General features: G+C 35.4%; 2 protein-coding genes and 2 long non-coding RNA genes across 11 annotated transcripts in view; 2 read left to right on the top strand and 2 right to left on the bottom strand.

Annotated features, from left to right (window-relative positions):
- Positions 1-20,854, bottom strand: part of LOC143736164 (CD276 antigen homolog) — a 686,062-nt gene that overhangs the window by 351,157 nt on the left and 314,051 nt on the right. The gene's annotated exons all lie outside the window — the stretch shown is intronic.
- Positions 1-20,854, bottom strand: part of LOC143736177 (uncharacterized) — a 33,850-nt gene that overhangs the window by 2,005 nt on the left and 10,991 nt on the right. The window lies entirely within an intron of this gene.
- LOC143736170 (uncharacterized) lies at positions 6,452-14,301 on the top strand. 3 transcript variants are annotated; one of them, XR_013203368.1, is made up of 5 exons: positions 6,452-6,605; positions 10,183-10,223; positions 10,324-10,650; positions 10,793-12,202; positions 13,595-14,301. XR_013203368.1 is itself a non-coding variant. In XM_077226804.1 (4 exons), the coding sequence occupies exons 1-4, from the start codon at positions 6,595-6,597 to the stop codon at positions 10,990-10,992; spliced, it is 579 nt and encodes a 192-aa protein (XP_077082919.1). In that variant the 5' UTR covers positions 6,474-6,594; the 3' UTR covers positions 10,993-14,301. The 3 variants fall into 3 exon arrangements, 1 of the variants encoding a protein (XP_077082919.1); XR_013203369.1 differs by having other exon boundaries at positions 6,501-6,605; positions 10,793-12,785; positions 13,258-14,301; XM_077226804.1 differs by having other exon boundaries at positions 6,474-6,605; positions 10,793-14,301.
- LOC143735624 (uncharacterized) lies at positions 17,477-18,185 on the top strand. The gene is made up of 3 exons (XR_013203260.1): positions 17,477-17,586; positions 17,757-17,872; positions 18,033-18,185. It is a non-coding gene; the product is annotated as an uncharacterized LOC143735624 (long non-coding RNA).

Genomic DNA, 20,854 nt, shown 5'->3' with positions numbered 1-20,854 from the left:
TATTACAGCATTGTTGTATTGTGTTTTTGTATTATGGACAAAGTTACTGAAGTCTGGTTCTCAGAGTGATCAGTCTGGTTGTAGGGCTTTAGCGATACACTAATCTCACGATACGATACAATACACGATATCCAGCTCACGATACGATATATATCACGATATTCAGCCAACGATACGATTCGATATAATATGATACACTTACATCATTTTCTGAAAAAGATTTAAAGTTGACAAGAGTGATTTTGGTGACATCTTGTGAGTGTTCCATTAACTTGGATTGAATTAATTGAACTGAAAACTAAAAATATCAATTACACAATATATGTCTCTGACTGGACAAGTTTAAGTTATTCATTCAAGAGCTGTGAGTGCCTTTTGTAGTTTGACGAGCATTAATGGCTCAATCGTCAGCAGGTTCATTAGACTGCTGCCCCTTTAAAACCAAGTGCAGACCTAATAGGTGACTGATGCACCATAATTTTCTCCCAATTATTTACGTCCATTTAAGACATAAACTGTGTTTAAGTGAATAAACTATGTTTCAGTGAAGAGCTGGTCATTTTTATATTTGTATATATTTGATAGTTTAGATGCGCACATGAAGCCCAAAGTTAAGCTTATCTTGTCTCCTTGCAGTCCATTTTGGAGCGCGCTGGCGAGATAAACATGTTCAAGATTACGTCTTTATAGCAATAATAAAAAGTATGTGTATTTTATTTGTTTCTCCAGTACCGACAGAAGAACCAATAACGTCCGAGCTTTAAAGTAACACCAGGTAACTTTTCAACCTTCATAATATATTTCCAAGTCTCTTGTGATGGTGCATCGACTTACAATAGGTTGAATGACACGTCTGCCATAGGCTGACGGGGTCTGTAGCGTTTTTAATCGTACTTTTAAACTTCGGGTTTCGGGTAGTAACCGGCGAACAAAGAGAACTACAAAATTCGACTGCTTTACGGCATATACGTCACTTCCACCACCACCCCCACTTCCTTAAAATCGCAGGGCTGTCAAGTGTCACGCATTGAGCGTGACAGTCACTCATTTCGGTCTTTTGTCACGCCCTCCCGCCACACATTGTATTTCTCACGCTGAAAAACTATTTGTAATATATTTAATATGCCGCAGCGCCCAAAACTCTGGCCGTGCCGCTCTCACTGTGGAACAGGCATGAATTCAAGCGCGTCTCCTCTGGTGTTGTTCGTCTGGTGTTGTTAGCCAATCAGAAAATAGCACTATTGTATCTGGGTAACATTTAACGCAACAACCAATGACACCCCGTAGTCTGGGGTGTTTTTTTGTCTGCCTGACTATGTTACGGTAGCTATCTTATCCTCCGTTTATCTTCATTAATCAGGAAATGATTATTTGTCTTGCCTCAAGCTATAATGCAAATCGATTTGTAAAATTTGCAGATTTATGTATGGTAGCTTGATATTATAATATTGACGATATATGGTTATTATCTACAACTCAAACATTGCATTGAAGTATCATATAGATTCAGTAAAACGGTAACCAACAGACTAGGCTACTATAATAACACTGGCTTGTAAACGTTATCATCGCGATCATTTGTCGTTAGAAAAAAAATAAAACCCATGAAATTATATTCATATGACATGCTGAAATATATGCCACTGTACCTGGAATGAAGACATTTCACACGCGACGCAAGCAGAACACCTGCATGTGACCTCCTCCAACAGTGTTCAGGGCTATCATGGTTGTCAACAAATGCACGATGACAGAGTTTACGACAGTAGTAGAGGACAATACTGTTTCCCAACTGTAGGGGGACCCCGAGAGCAAAAGTTACCTGGTGCTACTTTAAAGGGGACGGGGGTAAACTCGGGGGATTTGAATGGGACTTATGTAGGCTATCGATACTCGCGGCTTAAAAATCGATACTTTCTTGGAGAAAAAAATATCGATTTATATCGCAGAATCGATAAAATTGCTCAGCCTAATCTGGTTGTTAGATAAATACAAAGATGTGTCTCATTTACTTTGCAGAGACGCGTCACGTGATGCCAGTGTTTAATGTTTTACAATCACTAAGGCAGGTTTCATTTTCACTGCTTTCATTTCACCTCATAAAGATCGTATTTACCAGTTCAGCGCACATAAACGCCACCACAATGTCGTAAATACGAGTGGGAAGCCATGTATTTTCTCCAAGCAAGCCAAAAACCAAAAACAAGCCCCGATTATGAGTTGAGGGTGTGTCAAGAGAGAAACAGGGCAGAACACCCCAATAGTTAAAGGTATTTAGCATGATATTGTCAGGCTTCTATTTACAGCAAAGTAAGCTAATCACCTGCACAAAATATGCTAGCATTATAATATAACAATAGCCTATGTAACGATAAAGTTTGCAGTGGCTTCGTATATGAATTAAAAACATAAAAAAATAAAAGCACTCCTGATGCACATTTCTTTGTTCTTCGTTTTCTAGAACTAGAGTTTGAAAACATTGCTGTGTTTTTGTGTAATTAAGAGAAAGTGCACCGCCATCTTACTTCGACGAAAGTGACTTGAACGCATCTGCCATCGTAAACGTAAATGAGCCATTCCACCGAAAGGGTTACATTTCTGTCCTCAGGACATTAAATGTATAAAATTGCATGAAATTTGAATTGTTGACGCGAGCGATCAAGGTGCTGGTGCTGTCCTCCTTCAAGATGGGCTTGAAAATGTCCATCACCCCGTTTGCTACTTCTCCAAAAAGTTTAATCAACATCAACGGCGATACTCTACCATCGAAAAGGAGACTCTGGCCCTTGTTCTTGATGTCCAACACTTTGAAGTATATCTGGGTGCTTCAGATAGAACGACCGTTTATAGTGATCATGACCCTCTGAAGTTCCTAAGCCGCATGAGAAACGCTAATCAGCGTCTGATGCGGTGGAGTTTAATCTTACAACCTTTTAACATCGAGGTTAAGCATATCCGTGGTACTGATAACGTCTTAGCAGACGCCTTATCTAGAGTACCTTAGTTCAGTATTTTTATGTTTACAGTTACTTGATAACTGTATTGTCATAACTCAAATTGTTTGTGTGTTTTGTAATAGTACAGTATTGTTATTTTTTTTTTTTTTATTGCCACGCATCTCTATTGGTGGGGGTTTGTGTATGGCATTATATGTCATGTCTGATTTGTATTATGATTATGGAGACTGGAGTCACCATTTTGGTGTGGGGGTGTGTTACGTACCTCCACTACCGTTGGTGGCTCTGTTTTCCTTTACTAATGTTTGGCTGCTCGGCAGTATGTTTTTCCTTTGTTATTGTGTGCAGGTGTGATCAGGTAACGAGTGGGCGGAGAGACACCCTTTTTAAGCTGAGGCACTTCGTGCAGAGAGGGGGAAGAGGAGGGAGAGACTTGTTTACCGGCCACCACGCCTGTTGTTGTTGATCTTCCTGCAATGTTTTGTTCTGTTGTAGTTTTCTCCCAATTTCTGTTTTGTTTGTAATTTACTTAATTGTTTAATAAATTCCCTAGACAAACAAGTACAACTGACTTTGCGGTCACTTTATGTTGTGGCCAGGGAGCCTGATCATAACATTCAGGCTGATTCATAACATTCAGGCATATATGAAGCCACTGCAAACTTTATCGTTACATAGGCTATTGTTATATTATAATGCTAGCATATTTACAGCTTACTTTGCTGTAAATAGAAGCCTGACAATATCATGCTAAATACCTTTAACTATTGTGGTGTTCTGCCCTGTTTCTCTCTTGACACACCCTCAACTCATAAAGATCGGGGCTTGGAGAAAATACAGGGCTTCCCACTCGTATTTACGACATTGTGGTGGCGTTTATGTGCGCTGAACTGGTAAATACGATCTTTATGAGGTAACATGAAAGCACCTCAAACTCTAAAAGACATTTTATTATTAAGCAAAATGTCCTGCACATTAAGCTAACTACAAATTTAAAATGTATAATTAAGAACATTAATAAAAACTACATAGAACACTAAAAAATAGCATTTTCTGCATGTCCCCACTCTATCTCTAAAATTTACCATGAAATATGCTGATTAAAATCCTTCAGAAAACATTAATTTGTTTGCATTGTTGTGTGACTTTATATCCAATCTATGCTTTAAAATGTTTTTTTTTTTTCATGAGTAAAAAATATTGTATCTAATATTTTAGATTAAATACAAATTTTAGTCGTGTCCCCGGGTTTTCACTCAGTCCTGTTATCCTAACACATCCCCCCCTCTGAAAAATTTGGAATATTCCACGAGACACATTTTCAACAGGAAGTTGCGTCATCTGGATCTTCTGAAGGCAATGGGAAGACCATAAGTAAGTCCTCTCATTTTAATTTCTGTATATTTGATGAAATTGTAACTATGACTGAGAAGGTAAATCGCAACATACTGTCCTGTTACCTAAATTCTTTCTTAGATTTTATTTGTTTATTTTAAAAACATGAACTTTTGGTAAGTCACTAGTAATTGCTCAGTGTCCTCATGCTATTAGCATGTATTCTATGTGACCATATGGCATGTATTTGATAACTTTTTGCTTAACTCAATCCTGTTACTTTCAGTCCTGTTGCTTATATGAATAAATAACAGGAGTGAGTTTAAGTAACAGAAGTGAGTAGAGTCCTCTGTTTTGTTGATTTAATACTGTAAATATTAGTTTATATAATACTATTCACCTGAATTATGAGTTTTAAGGTTGCAGTTACTTATATTGTAGACATTAGCATTAGTTTTATAATGTGAACACCATACTTTCAGGAAGCCAGTCCACCACGAGGTAACTTAAACGTTGTGTCTTTGTCTTTCTTATATTTTGTAGAAAATGGAGAAAACCCGCAGGTGCCAGAAACACACACCTATGGCATATTGCAATGGAAGGAGCGAAACACACACGCAACCCTCTCTTTTCCCCCTTTTTTGTCTTAATTTCCCTCTTTCTCCCTCCATCTCTCTTCTTCTCTCTCTCCTTCTTTCTCTTTCCACCTCCTTCTCTGTGAAGTACTTCTAGCACATAGTACATCACTTTAACAGAAATCTTATGCACACACAGTCATGTAGACTTTCTCCAATACACACACATATGGACGCTCATTCCTGTTACCAAGTGTTCATTCCTGTTACAAAGTGTTCATTCCTGTTACAAAGTGTTCATTCCTGTTACAAAGTGTTCATTCCTGTTACTATTTTTTTTTTCTAAAAAAATAAAGTTAAACCAGTGTTTTTATCAGTTTTGTTTGGTCCATCATTTATAAAGTAGTTTAATAAATTAAATTATTAAAACAATTATAAACCTGAGGGTTCGGTCTTCTTTAAAATGAAAAAATGGCTTTTTGTTTTTTATTAAAATACACCTTGCCTTAATATATAGTGATTTTTTTTCACAAATATCAATTATTTGAACATATAACCAACAATTTCTTTAAAATAAACACTTTCTTGTGGGGAAAACAAAGGAATTAATTGACATGCTTTTAAAAATGTTTTTTAAATGGCACATGAGTTTCAGTAACAGGACTGAGAAAATGTGTCCATCTTCTGCTTAAACCTTGTAATAAAAAATAAAAAAAGTTGGCTGAGATTGACCAATTCACATTTTGAATAGTTAAATATGTGTAGTATTAGATTCAGTGTTGAAAAAAAGATTTTAAAAAATCAAGTTTAATTTGGAGAGTTACAACAAGCAAATGTCACCCATTCGGTGGAATGGCTCAAACACGACTTCCACTTCGTACATGCGAACTTCCCAGGAAGACTTTAACGCACCATTTGCTTGGTAGGGCAGCGAGGCAACAAGTCTGCCTAAACCCCAATTTATACTTCTGCGTCGAACACACGCCGTAGCTACGCCGTAGGCTGTGTGTAGCGCGCGTAACCTTCGGCGTACCCTGACTTGCACCTCTCCAAAAATGTAACAACCTGTCAATTCGGACGCATGCGCTGTGATTGGTCTGCTAGAACCCCTCCCTCGGGTTTCACATGTTCCCTCTGCATTTGTAATTGCGCGTCAACGCAACAACGACACAGAAGTATAAATGACAACCAACGCGTAGTGTATAGCGTAGAGGCTCCGGCGTAGGTCTGACGCAGAAGTATAAATCAGCCTTAAGTTTTCGGATGCAGCCTCATCCTGCGATGCTTCAATTTTTTACACTTTATTCTGCAAAACTTCTCAAGAGAGGCTGCACGAGCTCTGATGACGACACAACTGATCCAAGATTGGCCGAATCTTCCGCATGACAACGATCACTTTTTTTCGTTTTTATTCGAACTTGATTCGAACACCTTCAGTTGCACTATTGGTCACAACAAATCAGTTTTTTTTTATACCAGTCAAATCTATTTTCATGTAGTTTCGATGTTAGCCTATGTTGCGTCATGTTTATCAAAATAAAAACATTTAAATCACTCTCTGAGACAACTCGGTTCTTCCGAGTCATATTAAAGATTCAAAGTGAACGAATCGTTCATGACCGACCCACCCATCACTACGAAACAAATGATTCAAGATTCGAAGCTAGCGTGTTTCGAAAGCCCTCGCCGCTTATATAATGTAAATATATTAATTGTATAGGGGCGCTATGATCATCAGGTATGTTCATGATGTTTCAAATGAATTTCTGTTTTCACAAACTACGTACTTCATAGGCATTTCATTTCTATACTGCCGCGAAAAATGTGAAACGAAGTTAGCGCGCTCGCTTTTGCGTTTGGCCTGGTTTGTTTTTGTCCTCGCTTAAACTAGTATTAACAAACCAACCCCATTTAACGTCATTGTATTGCATGCATAATTCGTGGTTTGATTAATTAACAGTTGCAGGGCAATGCTAAAAAAATAGATGTAACTATTATATTGATTTAGCTGTTAGCCATTAGCATTAGCTTGTTATGTTGGCCTTTGTTTCTCGGTGCGTGTGAGATTGCTTTTATCTGATAGTTTGATTGGTCTCGTCTTACTGTGCGTTCACGATTTTACCAGTTGGGTAAGATGGGTGAAGAAACTTTAGAACAAGAACATTTACTGCTAAATCATATTCAGAGTTTAGCATCTGCAGGATAACTATGCTACATGTACCAGACTTCCTAGCATACCCGAAAGTTCTGGGAGTTTCCCGCAATTCGCATATTGATACCGGCTCTCTGACGCCCACAACTTATAAACAATATATCGGAAATGTGAACCGATCACAACTGGCCAGTCAAGAAGCATGTTTCTCCTGTTATTACCACGCGTTTCAAATGCGTCTTCTGTGACCACTTGGGAGATTCAATGGATTCACCCCTTTTTTCCTCACACTCAACTAGCTACATCACTTTAGGAGCATGAAGAATACTAGGCCTATTAAATGATAAATGGAAACATTTTTTAATTCAGGTGTAAATGTTTGACAATTTTATATATATATATAAATATATATATATATATATATATATATATATATATATATATATATATATATATTCAATATAAATGTTACTTTTTATTTATTTTTAATCAAAAAGGAAGATTGATAAAAGACTGAATTCAGATTGAATTGATTCAATGATCAATTGGTCTTTAGGTTATGTTATCAAATAATAACTTATGAATAATAAATTATAATAATTATCAAGTAAACAATAACATCAGCAACATCATGCCACAATTGGGAGTGAGTCAAGTTTTTTTAGAAAAAAACCCCCATAATAATCAAGCAAGAAAAAAAAACATTTAAACTAATTACGCATTTAAATAAATACATTTTCCAGATTATACTTTTATCCAGACGCTACTTTGCACTGCTCTATAGATTGTGTTGGTCAGTATAGAAATGATCTGCTGCCTCTGTTCTTTAATTTGCGCTTTGTCAATTAACATTGTCAACCGCAAAATGTTCCACTTCCATCAGCACTTTTATGGGATTGTGTAGTAAATCTGGCTAGCAACTATGATTTGCACTGATAAAGCAAGATATTTTCTTCTTGCTATGTAAATGCATTTATATATTTCAATATCTTAAGCTGTGTGTCCCAAATGACACACTATACACTATGCACTTATACACCATGTACTCAACCTTGTAGTGTATGAACGTTATATGTTTATTTTGTCTTTCAACATCGGAAGTTGAAAGATTTTTAGAAATGTCAGTGTGAACGCACTACTAGCACTATTTACACTGCAACATAGAACAGTACACAAGTACGCGATTTGGGACGCACCTTTAATCTTCTGCAGAAGAAAGAGGAACAAGTGGTGCAGGTATGATGTCACTTTGTAGGTCAACCGCCAGTTCGCATCACACTGTTCCCGCAGCAAAAACCCAATAGGATTTTTCCATAGGCATTTGGATTATCGCACACAAAAAAAAATCTCTGTGATCAACTAAAGTTTATGATGCACGTTTTGTCCATTGAGATCATTTTCACAGATGTGCACAAACTTTAATGAAATTTTAAGCCTAAATGCAGTCGGCAGAAGTAAAAATCTAAAGGCTATGAATGAACTACACCAAGGTCACACGATTTCAACATTATTATGCAAGTATTATGCAAAACTCTTTCAGTTTATCTACAAAATTTTCCCAGAATGTTTCTGTTAGAATAGTTAGTAAAAGCGGACTGCGTTTACCTGCGTGATGACGTTTAATCTCCTTGACACTTGTTACAAACCGCTTTTTTAAAGGCACGTAACAGCTTAAAAAAACACAAGTGGACTAATACTGATGTATTACTGTATGTCGTAGAATAAAACATGAAAGTATCTTGAACTTGTGTTTATCACACAGACCTTATATCAGCCATAAAACCAAAACACCATTCCAAAAATCCATTGACTTCTGAACCAGAAGTGCTAAATGCTAACTCGCTTACGTGTTTTGGCCAACAAAGTGATGTAATACCTGCACCACTCTATTGAGTTTCTCTGTTTTAAGGCATGTGATTGGCTGTTCGGTACTGATGTCACAGTTTCACGATAAACAAAATGTTTTCAGTGGTGATGAGCGGCTTCTGACTAACTTAAATACCTCTGATAATATGCTTAACACGTACCGATATGTCTGTGACTGGCTGCAATGCTCTACACTGCAATCTCTGCTCTTCACAGAGCGCTTGCACAAATACACACGGAAGCATTAACATTATATTGATATTCTCAAATTTTATATCGTCAGCACAATTATCATGTAGAGTGAGATTTATTAGTTGTTCCTTTGTTGTCACATTTGCTGGTGTCATGATTATAAACTGGGTCCTCCCTCGAAATCGATTAACTGTTAGTTAATGATTATACTAAGTACATACTTACAATATATAATTTAAATGATGTATAGGTTACTATACAGTGAATAATAAAACAAATTGAACGTTTCTGTCATTTGATAAGCATAAATAAATATTTATATTAACACTTAATTTAACACGTAATTACATTTAAGAAGATTATGAATACATGTACGGCAAGGGCAAATGCAAATGCGTGTATTAACTATCAGGCTAATTCTGGTATCTGTATGCTACAATAGTACATAAGCTAACTAAAACAGACATGGATGTAATTCAAACAGCATTTATCGTAAAATTATTTTGTAGGAGGAATTGTAATCAGGGACTTAATAGAGTACAAAAGTAGTTTGAGCCAATGGGATCGCTTGGGGTCCTAACAGAGACCTGAGGGGTCAACACACCAGTTTTACATCAGTTCGGGTAAGGAATGCGTGGTAGCCTATACTGGTAATGGAAAATATATAAAACAATACAATGACTTTGCTCATTTCAGAACTTGATACACTGCTGTTCCGAAGTTCATCACTATGCAGCAGTGTATCAAGTTCTGAAATGAGCAAAGGCATTGTATTGTTTTATATATTTTCCATTACCAGTATAGGCTACCACGCATTCCTAGTACCAACAAAGCCCTACTGGGTTGTTTTGGCTTTGTCAATTCAAAACTAATCCTGTAACCCTGAACTTGTTCAACTGTACAAGCCCTCATGATACAAGCCCCTGGTTAACAGCAACTGCACCTTTCTTAGTCATGTGACAGTATTTACATCACAGCAAGTCAGAGAGCTTTTCTAACCAGCATGATCACCAGTGATCAGTTTTGAACTCATATCAAACTCGCCTGTTGCCAATGTCCTGCTGTACTGGTTGAGATTAAGAAATTGTTTTTTCTGTTTCTGCAGTTGGTGTTTCATCTGTGTGTTTGCAGTGCTGATAAACAAAGGTGAGCATCTGAGCAACACATTAACACTTATTAACACGTCAAAATTATTACATGTGTAAATGTCAGACTGTGACTTTACAATTACACTTTGTGATTTCAGTGTTTCTGAAGAAAACAGTAGAGGCTGTTATTGGTGGTTCTGTTCTCCTGCCGTTTTCTTTTACTCAACATGATCTTAAACCTCAAGACATGGATGTTATTTGGAGACACAATGACAGTGAGACTGTCTATGATTTAATTAAAGGTCAAGTTTCAGTTTTGCATCAAAACCCTCGGTACCAGAGCAGAGCTGAAACTTTTCCAGAAGAGTATCGGAGTGGAAACTTTTCCCTCAAACTCATCAATCTCACTCGCACTGATACAGGAGAGTTCAGCTGCCTCCTCTTACACTCATCTGAAACACAGACTGTACAGCTGATCATTAATGGTACGTAAAAATTGTTCATTTATGTTTAAAGTTTTTTTTTTAAACTGCCTGAATGCTGCTGTATACAAATTATAGACCGATATGTTCTCTTTATCATTGTGCATTAATAGTGTTTTTATTTTCTGAACTTGTTCTGTTATAGAATCAACAGCAGAAAAAGGAAAAAATTCCACTGAACATGGAAACCAAGAACTGGACAAATCACCAGACCAGATGAAGAAATTGATATGTTTTAGCATACTACCTGTATTATTTTTTTTGGTTACAACAGCGATTTTCATACGTTGCTGGATAAAGAAAAGACGTCAAGCTTCATTTCAACAAGTACCAGTGGCTAAGTGAAAGTTAAAAGGTTTAAACAGATTCACTTTCTCTCATTTTATTATTTTAAGTTACATGTTACTAAAGCTGAACTTGTACAGCTTTCATTGTTTCTTTCTGGTGCAAAATAGTGTTAAAGTTCCGCTAAAGTGCCTTTAAATTCACAGCGTTATTCAGTGGTCTTCATTTCATCAATCTAACTTAGAAACGAATGAGATCCGAGCGCAAAAATCATCATGACAGGGTTCACGTCAGATTCATGAAACATTTGTGTCCTGCCAATCTCATCGTACGTTGATAAATTGGATGACTGAAAACAATCGTCATTTAAATATCACGCCTCAAAAAATTCACGGTTTAGAAACCTTTCCTCTAGAGTTTACGACATGGACAAACTTAACTAGGCCAAGAAGAGTAATCTCATGAAAGAGAAATTGATCTTACTCCAAAAACACGCGTTAACCTCACAATTGCAAACAATGACATTAATTTATATGCAGGCTATATTAAATACCGGTAAATAAAATAAATCAACTATAAAATAAAACACAAATTATATTGCCATTCATTATAAGCAACATACACACTCAAGCCAAAATTAACTAATTTAAAAGTTAAACCGTTCTCCCATTCGGCATGAATCCACATCTTTCCATAATTGACATGTAACATTTGGTTGCTACACTATTACTATTATTATTATTATTATGTAAACAAGGCTTTGTGAAGTACTCATGTTCCAATATTCACGTTAACGGCATCCTTCACATGCGCAAAAATGTGTTTGGTTAGGCGCTGGTAACGCTGATTTTACAGCGGACCATTTAAATTAAGCAGTTTTTGTTGACTGAATTTTTGTTTTATGATGAATGGCTGAAATGTCAAATTAGCAACTCTAGAACTGATATGTTATGAGTGTGTGAGCCGCCTGTGCAAAGTTACATTGAATAAAATAAAGATGTATAAAGAAAACATAGAAAACATGTATGAGAGAGTCACAACAACGAGCGTAGCTTATACTACTTGTTGCACAGTTTTTTTTTTCTATTAATCTCAAATTTTTAAGTGGAATATATTCTGTGTAGCCCTATTTATTTGTTTTATATAGTTGATTTTATTTTGTTTTTCTACGATCATAGTTTTATAATAAATATTAAGTCGGTTTACAATACTGATGCACTAAAATGCATTAATTAATGCTTAACTAATGCACAAATAATCATGAGTTTTAGTAATTGCATGTATGACTCATGAAGAACTAAACCATCCATTAATTATTACTGCATCCGTAACTAATAATGAGTCTGATTAATAGATTAAGGGTTACACTTCACAATAAGGTCTCAAGTTAAAATTAATGTGTTAACTGAGACATTTGTAACAATACATTTGTTACAGTATTTATTAATCTTTCTTAATGTCAGTTACAAAGTCGTTCATGTTAGTTCGTATTGCATTAAGTAATATTAACAAATTTTTATTTTTATAATGTATTAGTAAATGTTGAGATTCACATTAGGAAATGCTGTAGAATTATTGTTTATTCTTAGTTTGTGTTAACTAATGAAACCTTGTTGTAAAGTATTAACAGATAAAGTAATATATGAATTGCTATTAATTAAATGTCATCATGTATTGATTCCTTAACAACATATAATATAGTGTTATCTATTAGTATAAATGAATGCGTTTGTCACCACAATGTGGCAAAGCCATGTATTTTAAATTTGAAGTGTCTGCTTCATTAATCATTAGCTAATGATTTGCAAATATAGCCTATTATTATGTTATGACTTTACTTGATTACTAGTTATGTCATTATGGGTTTTGACATCCCCACTAAAGTTTGGGGTCGCACAATGAATGTAATTTAAAAATGTTTAAAAGATGGATAAGTTGAACTACACAAATGTTACCTCAGAATCTGAACTACTGACAGCTGTTACATCGTGTCTAACTGGACTTTACCGATGCGTTATTGCATCGCTCTGCAACAGCTGTCTACACTGAACGTGACAGACCATTGCTAATCCATTTGTCCTTTGTATCAGAAGTTGCACAAACGCTTGGTATGACATAAATAGAAGACCGTATAAGTTTACTGTTGTGGATTTGTTGTCGCATCGCGCCGCATACAGAGTAGACAATATCACTGATTATAATGTGTTCTATTGTCTTTTGTTTTGTCGAGTTTCGCTGCTCGTGTCCAGTGCTCACAGTGTTACGAAAAGCAGTGTTCGGCCGCATGGTCTCACTTTTGGCTTGAAATTGAAATCCATGGCTTAGTGTGGATGTCAAAAACAAAAGGACATAATACTTCATGAGTTAAAATGTGCCTTAACAAGTGAAGTCATAACATAATGATATCTTTGCAAATCATTAGCTGTTGATTCATTAATGCAAACAACTGGAAGTTTTAATACATGACTTTGACACATTGTGGTAATAAACAAATTAATTGACACTACTAGATAATACTATATGTTGTTAAGGAGTTAATCATGACACATTTAAATTAATAACAATTTATTACTATTTATTACATTACATTTATTATCTATTAGCATAATCAGATAGACTCTTTATTAGTTGCTGAAGTGGTAATAATTAATAAATGGTTTAGTTCTTCATGAGTCCTACTTTAAAAGAGTATGGCAGTGGATTGCAAATGGTTGCAATCCACTGCAATTATAAAGTTCGGAAGCGTCAGGGTTTTATTAATATAACTCTGATTGTATTCGTCTGAAAGAAGAAAGTCATATACACCTAGGATGGCTTGAGGGTGAGTAAATCATGGGGTAATTTTTCATTTTAAAGTGAACTACTTTAACTCAATAAAGTCTGCAATGGTTAAGCATTAATGTTTATTAGTGCACCCTTATTGTGAAGTGTTACCATTATGTTTAATAAATTCCCCCTTTAGATGTACCATAGAGATGTTGTACTAGAAAAATTAGAGAGCATTTGATTGGACAGAAAATCTGATGAGAAGCTGAAGTGCAGAGTGATATTATCCAAACCAATGATCCATATTGGCGGAAATGAAACCCTGTACGCTTTGAATATTTATTTCTTAAAAATCTGTGTTTTTTTGTTTTGGAGCACTATTTTATATATATCCTTAAGGCTAACATATTCATACTAAAAGGCAAAAGACTTTGAGGCCTGTTATTGGCATCTGAGCAGAGCATATTTTGTTGGTGGCTTAATAGTTCTGTACCACAAGTGTTCTTTCTTCATGTTGTGTTTGCTAGAATAAATAAAGCTGAAAAAAAGGAAGCCTCTTTGTGTGGACAAGGTTATTGAAGCCAATAAACTTCTTCATCTCAACACTTAGATTGTTTTCACATTTTTTAATATGTGAATATAATCAGAAAACTGAACATGTAGTGTTTTAAAACTTTTATTTGTGCTTTGATAAAACAACGGCGCTGCAAAATCTGGTTTATGGCTGCTATAAATTTGACCTGCCACAAGATGGCGCTGTTTTCAACACTTTTGATGCTTCGAATCTTTACAATGGGAAGAGAAACCGAAATTGATAATGTGTGGGGTATGATAAGACAAGTGAATGGGATTAGGAAGAAGAGTATATATAGATTGATTGAAGGGCGTGATGCAAACCTGGATGAAAGCGAAACGCTCTAGCATATAAGATTTTCTCAACAATCAATAGTTGGGCCCCCTCAGAGGCCATACCCATATTTCGGGTTGGGGTTGACGAATTGAGCCCTTGCCTGAGACAGAAGATTCCTCCAGGTGGGAATCCCAACAGTTTCCAGAACTGTTTGACAGTACAACTTGGCCTAACCTGATTTCTTCTAGGGCCATGAGAATCAACTCTATGCAAGGGACAACCATGCCTGCATCGTAGTTGATTCCCATACCACTCCTAGAAACATGGTTCTCTAAAATGTAGAAAATGTAGAGTTTTAAAACTGAAGCACCACATGTTGAGGAGAACAACATCTTGATGCAAGCCATCTTCTTGGACTGGGCTAATTAACCAGTCGACAATGTAATTGAGTAAACAAATGCCCTAAAATTACAGAGGAGCCAGAGCTGCACCATGCACTTTGTGAAGGTGTGTGGTGATAAGGCTATAGGCCGAAAGGAAGAGCAAAATACTGGTAAGCTTTGCCCCCAAAAGCAAATCTGAGGAACTTCCTGTGCTGGGGAAGGATGGATGTGTGTGTGTCCTATATATCTATCATGACAAACCAGTCCTCAGATCTGTTTTGAGACAATGAGCTTTAGTGTTCATCTTGAACCTGTAAGTCTGTAGAGTATGGATCAGATGAGACAAATCCAAGATTGGATGTAACCCCCTCATCCTTTTTGGAAACCTAAAAGTACCAGCTGTAATAGCTTGGTTCTCTGTCAGGAAGAGGAACAACTTCTATGGTCTTATTCATCAAAAGAGACTGGACTTTCTGTTCCAATACAGAGTATGCTCTGTACTCACTACTGTATTTAGCACCCTGTTGAAACGAGGAGTACAAGATTGAAACTGTATCCTGTAGCCTCGTTCCACGGTTCGCAGAACCCAAGGAGACACATTTTGCAGAAGTTGCCACACTGCCATATTGTCTGAAAAGGGTATCAGCCTCTTGAGACCGACCTCTGATGTAAGAGCACTATTATATTTGGTGGCCTGAAACGGCTCGCTGGCAAGGAACGGTAGAAAATTCTTCCCCAATATCCTGCTCAGAGGATGCAGGCATCCCAATTCCCAGGCAGACACTGGGTAACTAACCTGCTGGAAACCACTGCGCCCCATAACATCGGAGATAGTGGGGTTAGCAGAGCGATTTCCGTAGGGAGATATTGGGTACACTGAAACTTGGTCTGGGCCAACCCCTCACGGAGGACTTGCCCTTGAAGCCCTGAGTATGTTGTTGCATGTTGTAGATGTTGTATTTTTAACATGTAGCACTTTCTGAAGAAAGAAGCTGAAGACGTTCAATGCAGGCGCCATTTTATAGTTATACAATGCACTATTTCACGTCGTACTATAACTGTCGGCCAGTAGAATTGGTGCTTCAGAGACCGGTCATGCTTTCTCATAGTGTCAACAATCAGATACAGCATTGAGTTCCCTCGAAAAGGGAACCAATGACAACAAGACATGTACAGGGGCAACACAAGACAGGATCACATGATGGGAAAAAGGTCAAATGAATAATGACCATAAAACAATGTTGGAAAAAGAAAAGACTTTTGAATGGGAAATACCAAACGTGTTAAAAGTAATGGAATTCTAACTATATTCAAGATAATTATTATGGATATGTTCATATATATTCGGATGCATCGAAAAATATAGAAGACAAAGTAGGTGTGGAATTCACAGTACCAGATTTTTATGTCAAAGTCGATAATGAACATAATCACAAACCATGTGCTCAACAAAAACACACAAGACTAGACAAGAGTATATAGTAATAGAACAAACACTATGATAGAAACAAAGCTTTTTCAAAACTGAATTAATTGAACCAATTGCTTTGCAAAATTATTTACTGTTTTGAAGTATTCGAAACGCCACACAAGTGTGTGCACAAGTGTGTTTATGATTTGCACAAGTGACTAGATGATGTAGTTTTGAGCATTTCAATTGTGATTTACCAAAATGGATCAAAGCGGCTGAGAATAAAACTAACATTATCAAATATTAAACATGCTTAACTTGATTAATGAAGTGGTGATATAATAAGGACATTAGTTGTTGGAAAAAAGTGTGGTCAGAGTGAGTTTGACTTTGACTTCCTCTACTTGATTGTGGGAAGGTTTTTTGTCTTCCTGTCTTTGCTTCAGAGCAGCAGTAAACTTCATTTTAAATTTTGTGTGAAGGGAAGCAGAATCATATTGAAGTGTTTTAATGACGACAACATGAAGATCATTCAGCTTCAGCTCTGTGAGTTTTTTATTTTTTATTTTTGTACATGATATCAATATATTTTGCTTTGTAAACAGTTTTATTTTATGCACCAATCAGGTTTTACCTGGGTAATCTTGTTTATTTTTTATCTTACAGATGTTTTAATCTGTTGTCGAGCTGCAGTATCAGATCAACTCACTGATTTGGGATCAAATGTGACCATAAACTGTGATCTTGATGAAAATGAGGTTTATTGGATTTTACTGAAAACACCAGATCCTCCAACAGTGATTCTACGGTCATTACCAACACCACAATCCCCTTTTTACTCAAATAATGCATTTAGAAAGAAATATTCAGTGCAGTTTAAACATTGTCTGGTTATTAATAATGTGACTGCTGATGAATTAGGAGTTTATTACTGTATGAAAACAGGCACACCTCCAAAACTCAGCAACAGCACCAGACTGCACTTCAATGGTAAGAAAAACATAATTATACACAAATTGTATAATATATTATAAATATTTTCAGTGCTACAAATTTGACATTGCCCTAACAGTAACAGTTATTACTTGAATGGACTGTTGGAACTTTTATTGCAGAATCAACTCAAATAACTGAGTGTCGCAATCATACAGCGGTGGAGTTTATTGATCAGAATAAGAAACAATGTCAGATTATTATCATAATTTCTGCTCTGATGAACGGGCTTCTGGTCATTGTGCTGATCGGTGAGAGATTTTCAGCCATCGGTACAAATATTTATATCATGCTTTTCCATTGGCAGCTGAAGTTAATTAAATATGTAAATATTCTTTATTTAGGCATTTGACTATTTCATTATTATTAAGAAATAATAATACAATCTTTTATTGAATCTGAATCACTGTTCCATTTTTAGGACTTGTAAAGTTTTTTGTTGTTGGAAACAGAAGATCCACAGAACAATCAAAACTCAACACTGATCTACAGCAGAATCAAGTTAGGCCTATAGAAGAGCATCAGGAGCAATTACAGGTAAGAATACTTAAAAATGTGAATTCATCCTTCATAACTAAAATTCTCATTTCTGTCTTGATAATTAAGGATTCTTGAAGACCTGTTATTACAAAATATCGTTATATTTAACGGTATTTTAGTTTAATTGTTACTGAATTTGCTAATATTGTTCTTTCAGTACGCCACGATGGATTTTTCCAAACTGCGTAGAAATATTCGCTCCAGCCAAATCAACAGCACATATGCAGCTCTAAACCTGCCGAAGTCATGAACACACGAGTATGACTGATCTTATACTTATTTTGTTCTCTTTGTTCACTCTAAAAGTAAAAAAAAAAAAGAAAAGAAAATTTAATCAGGGGGTTTTCAAACTGGGGTCGGAGGAAAAGTTCAGAAACAAATCCTTATAAAAAAAAATATATCGACTAAGTTTTATATTATTAATGTTTTATTCTGCTTTCTAAAGACTGCTTTCAAGTAATGAGATTAATCACAATTATTTTATTGAATTGACAGTTATAGTTCTATATTTTTCTTTACGTGTGCATCCAACAAATCTCTAATAATGTGTAGAAAATATTAATTGGAAAATATTTACTTTCTGTTAAGTAGACACTTATTCATTTTCATTGTATAAATATTGTATGAGTGTTTAATACAGACAAATATGTACCTGCCTTTGTATTGTAATGGTCCCGCAGAGAATCATCATATATGAGGGTCGGTGGAATCAAACTGTTTGAAACCTCTGCTTCAGGTGAAATGTTGTGTTTAAGAACTTTTAAGTTTAATTGGTCTATTTCTCTTTGTCAGTTGGAAGACTTTTGGGTAACGCTTTATTTTAAGGGGACGTAGTTACAATTTACTACATGTACTTACTTTAGTAATAACAGTAAATTATACATAATTACAAGTAATGACCCTAAACCAAACCTTAACCATATCCATAACTCTAGTAAGTACATGTAGGCTATAGTTAATTAATATTACTCAGTACTTATTTAAGTAACAACATCACCTTAAAATAAAGTGTAAACAACTTTTGTTTTGGAATAGTTTTCTTAATCTATACCTGGAAAACATTTTGTGGTATTTGTCGAAGTGTATATATCTTTCTTTGTCTACCATACTTTGATCTCAGTATGCAGTGTGTGCACATTATTCATTATTTTTGTGAAGTTTCCATGCTTTTGGACCAAGAAGTTAATTTATTTAATAATTAATTTAATAAAGTGGACTGTTTATTTTGTCAAGATGTTTCAATTAATGCCTGTATAATATAATTTTAATTAAAAAAAAGAAAAACAGATTCAGTTAAATGACCATAAAATTATAAAGTCTGCAATTGTTACATTTTGTGGCTTGTCAACCTACTTTTCTCGACCTCAGCACTCAGGGTTTTTTGCTTTCTTTTTTTTTTTTTTTAAACAAGATGAGAGTGTAAAGAGTCTGTGTTGGGGGCTTTTAAAATGCATTTTATATTAAGAAAACGTCTATGTGTTTATTTTGGTATTCAAATAGTAAGAAGAAATGTGCTCGCAAATGAACGGCAGAAATATTTTCTAGATTTTCTCATTCTTTAACTTTAAAGGAATAGTTCACCCAAAAATTAAAAACATTCATTTACTCACTCTCAAGTTATTCCAAACCTGTATCTATTCTTGAGTTTCTTTCTTCAGCTGAACGTTTTAAAGAATGTCGGTAACCAGACACCAGACAGTAGCCATTGACTTTCATAGCATTTGTTTTCCTACTATGGAAGTCAATGGCTACCGACAGCTGTTTGGTTACCGGCATAAACAAAATATATTTGTTTTTGTTCAGCAGAAGAAAGAAACTCAAACAGGTTTGAAAAAACTTTAGGGTGAATAAATGATGACAGAACTTCCATTTTTCGGTGAACTATTTAAATGTACTTATTTTTGACTCCTGCTCAAAATGATATTGGTATGACTGCCTTTAACACTTTCCATTCTTAGATCTACATGAACTTTACAATTAGTTTCACGAGATATAAATAATATAAAATAACAATATTTAAATCCCATGTGAAAACTTTTGGAAACATTTAGAAAACACCTTTATTCTGAGAACACAGTCCAGCCTTTCAGTTAAAATATACTTTTTGAAGCTGCTTCATTATGAATAAATATATATTTTTTTGTGTTTGTGAATGTCACTTTTAATAATCTACAAAAAAGTTGTTTAGCTGGTATCACTACAGTCCCTCTAGTAATGGTAGGCTACGTCCTCATGTAAACAGCATTTTACTTCAATAACAAAGAGAAGTCAATGAAATTTCAATGTCATTAAATAATGTCCATATTGATGTCCACATTGATTGGCGTTTATGACTGTATGAACACAGACATACATTAAACATCATTTCCAGATTCATTGTAAATCAATAATTAAAGAAAAAAGAAGAAGAGAAAAAAGTAGTCTTAACTGGTTCTTTGGAAATTGCCTGGCATAACTAATGTATTATGAATAACAGAATGTCTATTGATATAGGTTTGTATACAGTACAGTAATATATAGTATGCATTTTGTTAAGTTAAAAAGTAACACTATGCAGTGGTGTTTCTAACTGAACTTAATTGAAGTGCTAAACCAAAACCATAAACATGTTCCACTGGCTTGGGCACAGCCAATGACACTCACCTTTGTCTAGAGTGGAGGTTTTACTGTTAACCGAGCGCACTGTTTTTCCAAAACCTTTAACTTTATGTATCTCAGTTCTCACGGTTGTCTAAACCTCAAGCAGCATTGCAGTATGCCAGCTTTGTTTGTTTACTTGTTCTGCACATTTAGTGCCCATTTAGTACTTGCCAAGCGTGTTAACGCATGTAAAGCTAAATTTTACAAAGCTTATACCGAAGTTTATATTGCTGTGAATGTCCAGGAAACTGAAACTGTCAAATCCATTTCACACGAATCTAAGGTCTTTCTCAAAGGCTTCAACCACTTAAATAAATGCTACTAGTAGTGTTGAAACTA

This window comes from Siphateles boraxobius, unplaced genomic scaffold (assembly GCF_051911475.1).
Source record: "Siphateles boraxobius isolate OS27281-9 unplaced genomic scaffold, OSU_SipBor_1 13, whole genome shotgun sequence".
Taxonomy (NCBI): Eukaryota; Metazoa; Chordata; class Actinopteri; order Cypriniformes; family Leuciscidae; genus Siphateles; species Siphateles boraxobius.
The sequence above is the reverse complement of the archived record's forward strand: the minus strand, read 5'-3'. Positions and strand labels throughout refer to the sequence as shown.